General features: G+C 42.2%; 1 protein-coding gene across 1 annotated transcript; it reads left to right on the forward strand.

The window, feature by feature from the left end:
* Positions 1 to 8698, forward strand: LOC134405916 (vomeronasal type-2 receptor 26-like). Its single transcript, XM_063137168.1, has 6 exons — positions 1 to 288; positions 532 to 583; positions 1971 to 2203; positions 3133 to 3360; positions 6329 to 6455; positions 7797 to 8698. The coding sequence occupies exons 1-6, from the start codon at positions 1 to 3 to the stop codon at positions 8696 to 8698; spliced, it is 1830 nt and encodes a 609-aa protein (XP_062993238.1).
* The last annotated feature ends 4434 nt before the right edge of the window (positions 8699 to 13132 follow it).

Below are 13132 nucleotides of genomic sequence, written 5' to 3' on the forward strand. Positions count from 1 at the left end.
ATGACAAAGTTCTACCAACACATCTTATCCTTGGCATTTGCTGTAAATGAGGTCAACAAGAACCCAAACATCTTACTGAATGTCACACTTGGATTCCACATCTATGACTGCTACAATAATGCACAGATGACCTATCGCACCACCATGGATCTTCTCTTCAACAGCCATAGATTTGTCCCCAACTATGAATGTGATACCCACAAAAAACTAATAGCTGTCATCGGGGCACTTGCATTTGATACCTCACTCAACATGGCATACATCTTAAATCCTTACAAGATTCCACAGGTAGTTAGTGATAGACCTGAGACCTCCAATGCTCATATGCAATGTGCTCCATTTCTTGTCTCTATGGCTGTGGTTTAGAAAAGTTTAGGAAGAGGGAAGCTGAAAAGCAAAGTCTTATGTGAATCTGATATTTAAGGTACAACACAAAATGAGAAAAGCAGGAACAGGGGAAGCAGAATGGTCAGCTTCTTCTGCATGATTTCTTTCTCAAAAATGATATCTTTCTCCATATTGTACTGGCAGAAATTCGCTCCCCTGCCAGCCAACGCTTTGGGTGGGAAAGTGGCCATTGCAGGTGGGAGGAGCAGGAAGGAGACACTTCATGTGGCTGAGAAACATGAGCCACATGAGGTAGGGTGTGGCTGCAGCTATAAAAGGCCTACTTCATACTGGTGGCATTATTGTGGAAGGGTGTATAATTAGGTTAATTTGTGGCAGGAAATGTGCGGGAATTGACTGTATTAGATAGGGACGGTGAGCACTTTGACACCTTTCAGGTGATCAGCATATCCGGAGGACCTGCTCCTTGGGGGCTGTGTGGCTCACGCGCCAGGATATGGTGTGCCTTTGGAGACCCTCCTGTCTTCATCTACTCGCTGTCCCTTATGACAGTGGGTGGGGGTGTTGTTTGGCAGTTTCCCCACACTTACAAAGTGTCATATAAGCAAGAAGCCAATTTTACGGACTCCTTGCTTTGGAAAGTGGCTCGCCCATAAGCCAGGCAAGTGACCTGAGATAAGGATTTAATTCCCGGACTTCCATGTGCAGATCCAGGGAGGGAGGAATTCTATTTATTATAAATAAAGAGGCCTTTGTTAACCCAAGCTCTTGTGTCCATGTCTTTATTCCATGCTTCCGCTTACACTCGCAAGGATCCTTAACTAGGCATGTGCAAATACAGTAAGATTAAATAAATAAAAGAGCATATGTTCATATGATACTTAGAACTGTGGTTCTAATGTAATTTATCTCTCAGTATAAATGATACATTTTTGGCAAATTATTTAATGGAAATACTTTCACTTACAGTTATTTTTAATGCTTTCAGCTCACTTATGGCTCCTTTGCCCCAGTAGTGAGTGAGATGAGGAAGCTGCCTTCCTTTTTCCACATGGCCCCAAATGAAGCCTATCAGTATAATGGAATTATCAGTTTGCTAAAGCATTTTGGATGGATGTTGGTTGGACTTTTTGTGGTGGATGATGATCAGGGAGATCATTTCCTGCAAGCTGTGGGGCCATTGCTTTCTAACAATGGAATCTGTGTGGACTTCACAAAGCTAATCCCCAATGAATTCCATTTTAATTCTAGAGATGTAAGCACTGATCTGGCTGATAATATTTATCAACTTATCAATTTTAGGAAATCCAGAATATTTGTAATTTATGGTGAAACATCTGTGATGAGGTATATATGGTATTTTACAATTGCTTCAGGAGGTATTGAACATGAGCAAAGTATCTTGCGCGCAAAGGTATGGATTATAACAGCCCAGATAGATTTTATCATATCAACCCTACTACGGAATTCTGATTTACATGTGTTCCATGGAGCCATTGCCTTCTCCATTCACTCAAATGATCCTTTGGGGTTCCAAAAATATCTTCAAATCCTAAAACCCACATGGAGACAAGCAGATGATTTTCTGGAGGAGTTCTGGGAGCATGTTTTTGACTGTTCAGCTCCAGATCCCCTGGTGCCATACAAGGTCACTGGAAGATGTACTGGGGAGGAGAAACTGGAGACCCTTCGTGGACCTTTTTTTGAGATGCGAATGACTGGCCACAGCTACGGTATTTATAATGCTGTCTATGCTGTGGCACATGCTTTACATGCCCTGTACTCTTCTAGATTCAACCACAGAGGAACTCTCCATGGCAAGCAAGATGAACTCCACGATCTGAAGCCATGGCAGGTAATCTCTCCATAATGGTCTGAGGGTTTTTTTATGAATTGATTAGCACATGTATTCCATTTTCTCTTCCATGAATAATTGGTCAATAGTGTAATAAACCTTGTTCATTCACAATGACAGATGTGTTCAAATTTCTCTATTCTTGCAGCCAACAATAAAAGAATCATACATTTTATCAGCATGTCACTGAAAAAAATAATTTTCATTCTGGAACTTTTTTCTGAAACAATATTTGGCATCTAGCCATGGCCATGTCTTGAATAGACCCAGTGCAATCATTTCATTAGTCATTCCTAATACTTTCCCTTAATTTTAGTGAGTGTGCTCTTTGTGTCTATGGGCTCATCTATACCAAGCAGGATATTCCACTACGAAAGCAGTATGAAAGCGGTATATAAAAGGCAGCAGCCACTCTACCATTTTATATTTGTATTCAAGTGCACTGACAACTGTTGGGGCACTTGACACATAGGCCGTAGCTAGACCTAAGCTTTATCCCAGGATCAGCCCGTGTTCATCCCTTCCTGAGCGCCAGATGCCCTGTGAGGCACTTAGTTGAACAGGTTTGATCTCAGGACAATCCTGGGATAAACCTTAGGTCTAGCTATGACCATACTATATACAACTTTCATGCCACTGTTATATGCTGCTTGGTGTAGATGATGTGTCATGAGCCCCAACAGTTGTCAGTGTAGTTCAGTACTGCAATAAAGCAGGAGTGTAGATCCTGCAATTATCTTCAATACTGCTATAAAGCAGTAGTTTGGCTCCTGCCTTTTATATAACACTTTCATAGTGGATGTCCTGCTGGGTGTAGATTAGCCCTGTGTCTAAAATAACCACATATTAGCAAGGAGAGATGTTTTTGTTTTCTGTAAGAACATCAATACAGTTTTATTCTCTTGTTCTTTATTTCCTTTTTCATCAAGCTTCGCCCATTTCTTCACGGCATTTCCTTTAACAATTCTGCTGGAGAAAGAGTCTCTTTGAACGATAATGGGGAAATGGAAGGCGGATTTGATATAATGAACTTTGTCACATTTCCAAACAAGTCCTTCCTTAAAGTAAAAGTTGGATGGGTAGATCCCAATGCTCTTAAAGGAAAAGAATTCATCATTAATGAGGACACAATCATTTGGCACAGGAGTTTTAATCAGGTGCGAGTTATGTGATATTTAATCGTCATGTTAGGTACACCATTATGAGGGTGTGTGAACTGCGATCCAGAAGCAGAAACATATACTTTGCTACCTGAATTGACCCAGGCTGTTGCTAGAGAAGGAGTTAGCACGGTGTGAGGCCCGGTCTCCCTGCTGTGCATCCAGACGAAGCACAGGGGATCCCGGGGTGAGGCCGGGCTAAGTCCTCCCTTGACCCAGGATAAGCGGATCTGCTTATGGCCTGGCTTTTCCACAGCCCTGGGCTGAGGCTGGGGCTGCGGCAAACATAGCGACTTCCGTGGCTTTCCCCAGCTGTTTCCTTACTCGTGAGCAGTTGGGAGAAGCCACGCACTGGGCACAGCATTCCATATGAGCGCTGTGCCCATTGGCCGGGGGAGGGAAAATCATGGGGGCGGAGATGGGGGCCAAGGTAAAGAGCAGACCAGGCATGAGAGATGGGAGAAGAAGAACGGGGATGGGCATGGTGGACAGGGACAGGCATGGCGGACAGGGACAGGGCATGGCGGATGGGGGGAAGTAGAATGGGGACAGGCATGGTGGATGGGGATGGTGCATGGCAGACAGGGGAAGAAGAATGATGACAGGCATGGCAGATGGTAAGGGGCATGACAGACGGGGGAAAGAAGAATGGGAACAGGGCATGGCGAGCAGGGACGGGGATGGGTGAGCGAGTTGGCAGGGGGCAAAAGGCATTGTGTGGGGGAAAATCAGGGGCAGGGGGAGTGGGGAACCCTTTATTTTTTTTAAAAAAAAAAACACTTACTGGTCCGTTGATACGCTCCTGTGCACATGGCCCTTTAAGGAAAAAAATGGAGGACGCGACGGGGCTTCCCTTGGCCCCGTCGTGTCTTATGTGTGTACGGGGCCTACAGGCCGCACTACTTCTAGCACAGCCTGGCCCCTCCTCCCACACGGATTATCAGGTAAGTCTAGCAATGCCCCTGTCAAGGTAGAGCCATATATTACACTAAAAAGTCACAGAGTGTCTTTAAACAAGTGATTTATAGCATGCTCATGAGTGGCCATTCACAGAAGTTCATGGTTCATTTTGATGACATTGTGAGTCTTTTGTGGGTGTCCCACTCCAATTCCTAGTTAAACCTTGGGAAACCCAACTCTTCTGAAATATGTCACAATTTCCTGCCATGTGCAGTCCAAGTTGCACTTCAAACTGCTCTGCACACTCAGGTCCTCTGGGGAAAACCTACTTCAGCTAGCAAAAACTAGATTAACAACTGTAACCCTATTGGTGAGCATTCTCAGGCACCATTGCTGGTGATGGGTAATTCCGAGGCCCACAACTGGGAGCCCAGCGGTGCCAGTTGGGGGATAGGGATTACCTTTGAGGCCAACGCTCCTCACCCACACAGAGCCCATGCGGCATGGGTGGGGTGACACCGGAAGGCCTCCCTACCCCAAGAGGGGTAAGCCTGTGAGGTGGAGAAGTGACAAGCGCCACTTCACGGGCTGTGAATGGTTCGCCCGATCCTTACACTGGCCTGAGGCTTGGCCAAATAAGGATGCCCGCTTAGGCCTTCACTTCCCTTGCAGATCTGTTAATAAATGTGGCCCATATTTTAAACCATATATACGTCTCCTCTCGTTATTTCTCACACTACACCACGCAACTAGATTAACAACTGTAACCCAGAGGACCTTCTCTTCTGCTGCTGCCAGACTGTGGAATTTTGATTTGATTTGATTTGATTTATTACATTTATACACCGCCTCATAGACAAAGCTCTCTGGACGGTTTACAAAAGTTAAAAACAGTGAACATTAAAAAGTAAACATTAAAAAGTATATGTTGGAATTGGCGGAGATGGCGAAATTAACGGCGTTAGTAAAAGAAAGAACAATAGCTTTATATGTAATGGACTGGAAACCTTTTATTGAATATATAAAACAAGTGGAAAAGGATGATTTATTTGTATGTGGATTTTATATATAACTTGTATTCTTGCATTTGATAAATATACTTGCTTGCTCTTATGAAATCCGGATCTGGTAAACTAGAAATATGATATTTGACATCTGACATGAATATCGCTTTAACTGGAATATAGCCTTATGTATTTGTGACTATTTTAGTAGTTCTTTTTGTTTTGATGTAGTTTGTATATTTTGTATTGTTGTTTTACCTTTCCTTAAGTGTTCTGTTTATGTGGAAAATTAATAAAAGTGTTAATACAAAAAAAAAGTATACCAAATATAAAACCATTAAAAAAAAACAGTATAAAAACAATGGTATCCATTTAAAAACAACAGTTCTGGGGTCCGTTAACAAACAAACAAACTTAGCATTGTTAAATGCTGTTAAATGCCTGGGAAAAGAGGCTTGCCGGAAGAGACTCACTCATCAGCTTAACAGTCTAGTAGCATTCAAGAAAGCTATGAAGACTGATGTCTTCCAGTAGGCCTATCCCGTGAAATTTTAAGATGTTTTTAAAATGTTTTTAGGATGTTTTTTAGGATGTTTTTAAAATGTACATTATGTTTTATTTGAGGTTTATGTATTTTATCATTTATGGTTGTTCCCAGCCTCGATCAGAATGGAGAGGCGGGTAAGAAATATTATTATTATTATTATTATTATTATTATTATTATTATTATTATTATTATTTGCCCAATAAAGAGAACTATCCCATTGAACTATATGGCCTGGGAGGTTTTAAATTACTGCCCACTTGGATGCTGTTCTCTTCCAGTGTAATTCAGCTTGTTTCAAATGCAAAAGAAAAGCAGGAAGCAATGGACCTGTAAGGAAACAAAATTTCCCCCTGTCCAAAAGCACTCAAGGTCAGGGATAATGACAAGAACCATGATAATTGTTTGCTATGCCTTGATGAAACTTTGGGAATGTTTAGACAAATCAAAGTAAAAGATTTTTAAAAATATCCAATGTTTCTAATGTCTGCTTCCATTCTTCATCTTTATGGATAGGTCCTGCCCATTTCTGTCTGTAGTGACTCCTGCCAACCCGGTTATCAGAAGATAATGAAAGAAGGGGAGAAGTTTTGTTGCTATGATTGTAATCCATGTCCAGAAGGGAAGATTTCAAACCAAACTGGTAGGTGATGTGATGCATCCAATATTCCATTAGGGCTAATCCAATACTATCATTTTGGAAGTGCTAGATCCTCTAGTTTGCATGCAACCACATGGAAACAGTCAGAAATTTATCTGTATTTTCATGACCACTTACTAGAACTCTTGATTGCCAACTGAGCTCAGTAGTAGGACTACATGTTTCCCATGCAGAATGTATTTATTTATTTCTTTATTTATTACATTTATATACCATCCAATAGCCGAAGCTCTCTGGGCAGTTTACAAAAGTTAAAAACAGTAAACCTTAAAAGTATACAAAATTTAAAACCATAAAAACCATTAAAAAAACCCAACAGTATCCATTTAAAAACAACAGTTCTGGGGTCCATTAAAAAACAAACTTAGCATTATTAAATGCTGTTAAATGCCTGGGAGAACAGAAAAGACTTGACCTGGCATCTGAAAGATAACAATATCGGCGCCAGACGACCCTCATGGGGAAGATCATTACACAGTTGGGCGGCCACCACCTAAAGGCCCTCTCCCTTGCTGCCATTCTCCGAGCTTCCCTTGGAGTAGGCACTCGGAGGAGGACCTAAGATGTTGAGCGCAGTGTACGGGTAGGTTCATGTCGGGAGAGGCATTCCATCAGGTATTGTGGTCTCGAGCCATATAGGGCTTTATAGGTTAAAACCAGCACCTTGAATTGGGCTCAGAAACATCTAGGCGGCCAATTCAAGCTGGCCAGAATCGGTGTTATATGTTCAAACCTCCTTGTTCCAGTTATCAATCTGGCAGCTGCATTTTGCACAAGCTGCAGCTTCTGAACCGTCTTCAAAGGCTGCCCCATGTAAAGGGCATTGCAGTAATCTAATTTGGAGGTCACAGGTTAAATTCCTGGCTTCTCCGGGAAGGCCTGGCAAACTCCTGTCTAAATCCTGGAGAGTAGCTGCCAGTCAGTGTTGACAATTCTGGGCTAGATGGACCAATGGTCTTACAGGATATAAAGCAGCTTCCTATGATCCTAAGATTCAGATGATTTTAAAATGTAAGTCTTTTCTTGTTTCAGATATAATTTCTGACTGATACGTTTAACCATTTACTCTTCTTGAATGTATCATTTTATGTAGTCAGATCATTAAATAGCCAGTTATTTAGACACACAGTACTTTAGTATCATGTCAGAATGTTTTTACCAAATTAAGATACAATATGATTCCCTCTGATTTTGGTGAAAGTGATTGTAAGAAATTACAAATGGATTGATTAAAATTTATTCAATTCCTCTCTTACCTTGCCTTTCAATTATCTTCACATATTATTTTACATTGTGATGACTCCTCTTCCTTTCTCTTTTCAGACACTGATGACTGTTCTCAATGCTCAGAAGATCAGTATCCAAATAAGGACCGAGATCGATGCATCCCGAAAGTCATAAGCTTTCTGTCCTATGAAGACCCCTTTGGGAAAAGTTTAGCTTCTGTTGCTGTTTCTTTTTCCTTGATCACAGTCTTGGTGCTGCAAACCTTTATTAAGCACAGAGATACCCCAATAGTCAAAGCCAACAATCGAGGCCTCACCTACACTCTCCTCATCTCTCTCCTGCTCTGCTTCCTCTCTTCCTTCCTATTCATTGGCCAACCTGGGAAAATGACCTGCCTTCTCCAACAGACAGTGTTTGGTTTGATCTTCTCGGTGGCTGTTTCTAGTGTCTTGGCCAAAACCATTACTGTCGTTGTAGCTTTCATGGCCACCAAGCCAGGTTCTAACATGAGAAAGTGGGTGGGAAAAAGACTGGCCACCTCCATTGTCCTTTCCTGCTCCCTCATTCAAGCTGGCATTTGTGCTTTGTGGCTCACAATGTCTCCCCCATTCCCAGACTTAGATATGCACTCAGTCCCTGAAGAAATCACAGTACGATGTAATGCAGGCTCTGCCATCATGTTTTATTTTCTTTTGGGCTACATGGCACTTCTGTCCATCATCAGCTTCTCGGTGGCTTTCCTTGCCAGGAAATTGCCAGACAGTTTTAATGAAGCCAAGTTCATCACTTTCAGCATGCTGACGTTTTGCAGTGTTTGGTTGTCTTTTGTTCCAGCCTACCTAAGCACCAAAGGGAAATACATGGTAGCTGTAGAGATCTTCTCCATCTTAGCTTCCAGTGCTGGTTTATTAGGCTGTATCTTTTCCCCCAAATGTTACATTATTCTCTTTAAGCCTGAGTTGAACAGCAGGGAGCAGCTCATAAGAAAAAAGAATTAAAGCATCAACTTTTCCATTGATACCTATTACTTCCATGGTGTCTAACGCAGTGAGACAGTACTATTACTCTTAAGAGTTACTGGCTTGAGATACCAGACATCACATTCACACCATTGCTTTTCACCTGAAATTTCTGTGCAGCATCAAGGAGAGAGGTGAAACACGAACACCTTTTCCATTCACCAGGCTTTCCCTTTCCCTTTTGACCTCCTTTCTTGATCCTGTCCTTTAGAGGTCTACGCATTTGAAGAAGCTGTGCTATTTCAGTATTTGTTTAGCCTTTGCATACCAAAAATAGCCACACTATATGTTTGAGTCTGTGTACTCATCTGAAAAACTACGTTTCATAAAATATTTCAAAAATTAGGCAATTTGCATCAATTTACAGCTATGTTGGGCATCGTGTACAACAGTGACCCTACTACACATGGTGAGGAAAATCTCAAGGTAAAGTCACTGTAGTTCAATATGTGAATTCCTCTTCAAGATCTTTACTCCTATCTTAAAGGAATTTTGTTGTTTGTAGGAGACAGAAGCAGTCAAAAATCCTTCTTTTGACAAGTCTGGATCATCAGCTTCAGCTGATACATCAGCTGTGCCCCTTCCTAGAGTTAGATGACCTAAAAATGGTATGGCACACACTGGTAATTTTGAAGCTCGACTTCTGAAATGTGCTGTACATAGGGCTACCTTTGTGCCTAGTTTGGAAACTTCAACTAGTTCAAAATATGCCAGCCAGGTTGGTCACCAGCACACCTAGGGGTAACCATATTACACCATCTGTAAATTCTCTTCACTGGCTGCCAATTAGTTTCCAGGTGAAATATAAAGTGTTTGTTATTACCTTTAAAGCCCTACATGGTTTGGGTCCAGTTTACCTGCAGGATCGGCTTCCCCTTTACAATCCACCCCAAACACTCAGTTTTATACGTTTTAATCATTTTATGCATTTTATGATATTTTTGTATTTAACGTTGTTCACACCTCAATCCAGTGGGATAGGCAGGTAAGAAATAAATACATAAGTAAAATTATTATTATTATTATTATTATTATTATTATTATTATTATTATTATTATTATTATTATTATTATTATTGGAGTACAGTAATCTTAATTTTGAGTTGGCAATCTATGATCTACAGTGGTAAGTTCAGTTGCCCTACCCTTGGTATAATATGTTCATGGCAGTGAGAGGGATTAGGAGGAGTTGGAAGTAGGGTTTAGTTGGTAGAATAGGCAAGGACATGTAACAACTAAGATATGAAACAATTGAAACCACATGATTAAATGAATGCATAAGCTTACTTCCTGTTAAATCAAAAGTTATTTTGTTTTACTGGATTGGATCCTTTGAGTACCAGAGGAAAGGTACGGACATAAATGGTGGAAGTGGTAAAGGGAAGGTGAATAACAAGATTCCCAGAGTGCTGGGCTGGTTGCTGTGAGACTAAGGCCACAGCTAGACTTAAGGTTTATCCTGGGATCATCCAGGGTTCGCCCCTGCCTGAGCACTGGATCCCCTTGAACAGGTTTGACCCCCGGACGATCCAGGGATGAACCTTAGGTCTAGCTATGGCCTAAAAAGGGTCAGTGAATCATAGAACCAGGAACCATCAGGATCCTTAAATAGAGAGAAAGTTAAAAGGAGACCCAAAGGGATAGTAGTTACAAGGAGCTTCCTCTGCTCCTATGTAACTGAGCAGTTTCCTAGTTCATTAACAAAGTTATTTTTTGTAAAAACCAGTAAGGCCTGCTTCTTCATACAGGAAAAAGCACTGTAACTATGGTTATTTAGCCTACAGTCAAGTCTGTTGTATCGTGGAATGGATCTGGTTTTACTGTATTCCACTGTTTTAGAAGTGCCTGGTGGCGTGAAGAAATGAAGAAGTGTGTTTTCTAAATGTCAAGGCTATAGCTGGACTATTATTGAGTTATTGGCAGAGATGATTTTTCAATTAGTCAATTAGTGGCTGGAATGACTGTACAGTTTTTGCCCTATATATGTAACTGTGTTTTGTGCATTGTGATTCCCCTCTTCACCTCATCTGTAATGCTGCTGCTGTGTAAGTAATATGATCGTTTGTGAGTATACGTGTGATGCTGTAACAAAGTTATTCAACTGAACTTCTATGCCAGTAAAGGCTTTGTTTTCACTAAACAAAGAATCCTGAGCCTCATTTGTGTCTTTGCTGTATTCTACGCTGAGAGACACTTCCAACTCTGCTTATCTTGGAAGAGAGTTTAACTTCCAACAAAGTCATCATAAGCTGTCATTATCAAAGATGGACATTTTTGTGTGGGGTGTGCGCTGCGCACCGAAAATTTGGGGGTCTGACAGACCTCCAACAGACTTCCAAACTTTTGGTGCAAGTAGGGGATGGTTTTAAAACCATCATATACCTGCAGTGCAGAGCAAATGCCATTTGGAGCTCAGTTCCGTTATCAAATCTCTGCTCCATTGTACTCTATAGTAATTAACAAAAATGCTTACATTTCTGTCGTTTTTAAAGGTAAAGAGATGAATCTTGTCACCATGATAGCTCTTATGGAGAGATATAGACATGCATATCCCTGTATCCCTTGATTATTAGGAAGTTTTTAAGTTTTGACTGTCAGGTTATCCATTATCATCCATAGAAATTAACAAAATGATTACATTGCCATCATTTTTAAAGATACAGAGAAGAAACTTGGGATCAATAAGACTTTGCAAGCAACACTTTAAACATGTCAAGTTTGAAACCGTTCCCTTCATCCCTTGATTTTTAGGATTATTAAAAAAAACAAAAAAAACCCTCAAATACATACACACACCCCTCAAATTCTGCATTAATTCACCCCTGCACATTTATGAAGGGAGTTTCTTCTTAAATTTGCTGATGAACAGCACCTGTGCATCTTCAGTTTATAAAAATAGAGATATGCTGTGTTCCCTGACCATTTGCTCTAATGGGGTAAAATGGGGGGGGTATTAGTTACCAGGTTAATGAGGTATAAAGAATATAGCCAGATTATTTTGGAGGCATCATCATCATCATCATCATCATCACAGTTGAGATGGTTTTGTGGCAGGGATTTGCACATGCAAAAACTTGAACTATTAAAAAGAAGGAACAGCAGTGTGAGAAATAAGGGATTTCCTCCACATATTGCAGCAGTGGGAGGAAAAACAATGTGCTTGTCCCTTGACAAGATAATACAATAAATCAAGGGTATGAATTTGTGTATTCTGTCACTAAATGTTCTGAGAAACCCTCATTTATTATCAATCTGATAAACTTTGTATCCCAATGCCTTTATAAAATTAGAGAATGGCTGAGGACTTCATTTCTGGAAGGAATAATACATCTGGAACCCATCTGCTTCTTGCCCCACTAAGTAGTAATAAAACCTTATTTCCCCACTTGGAAAATGCATTTGTGATCCATGTTGCTGCTTGGAGTAAAGAAAAGAACAACATTATCCATTTAAGAATAATTTGCTTTTGGTTCTTTCCCCCATGAGAATACTGAAGTAGATCTTCAGAACACTGAAAACTAGGGGTGTGCACAGACCCCAAAATCCACTTCGTGGCCCAATCTGTGAAATCCGGATCGGGCCTGATCCTCTTCGCGCCGCTCCGCCCGTCTCCCGCTCCGCTTGTCGGAGCGAGATCCGGCTTCGCCGCCATCACTATATGGACAACAGCAGCGGCGCAAGACAAGATGCCCACCCACCCTGCCCCCTTACCTATCTCCATCGCGGGCTTCAATTGAGGCCCCAGTTGAAGCCGGAAGAGGCCTCGGCCTTCACTTCCGGCTTCAACCGGGGCCTCAATTGAAGCCTGCGATGGAGGAAGGTAAGCGTCCCTCCTCACTGCTCCCTTACCTGGTGCCACCGCCGCTTCTGCATGGTTGGCAGTGCCGGCGGCGCCAGGTAGGCCAGGCCCCCACCCCTGCCCCCACCCCCTTACCTTCCTCTGTCGCGGGCTTCAATTGAGGCCCCGGTTGAAGCCGGAAGAGGCCTCGGCCTTCACTTATGGCTTCAACCGGGGCCTCAATTGAAGCCCGTGATGGAGGAAGGTAAACGTCCCTCCTCCCTGCTCCCTTATTTGGCACCGCTGCTGCTGCTTGCAGCAGCGGTGCCGGCAGCACCAGGTAGGCCAGGCCCCCACCCCTGCCCCCGCCCCCTTACCTTCCTCCATTGCGGGCTTCAATTGAGGCCCCGGTTGAAGCCAGAAGAGGCCTTGACCTTCATTTGCAGCTTCAACTGGGGCCTCAATAGAAACCTGCGACGGACCACGATGGACACAGGTAAGCCTCCCGCCGCCCTGCCCCCTTTCCTGGCTCCATTGGATGGACGTGGGTTGGACTCTTTGTGGGGGATGATGATCAGGGAGAACGTTTCTTGAAGGCCCTGGAGACATTGCTTTCCAAGAATGTAATGTGTTCA

Source organism: Elgaria multicarinata, chromosome 11, assembly GCF_023053635.1.
Source record: "Elgaria multicarinata webbii isolate HBS135686 ecotype San Diego chromosome 11, rElgMul1.1.pri, whole genome shotgun sequence".
Classification (NCBI taxonomy): Eukaryota; Metazoa; Chordata; class Lepidosauria; order Squamata; family Anguidae; genus Elgaria; species Elgaria multicarinata.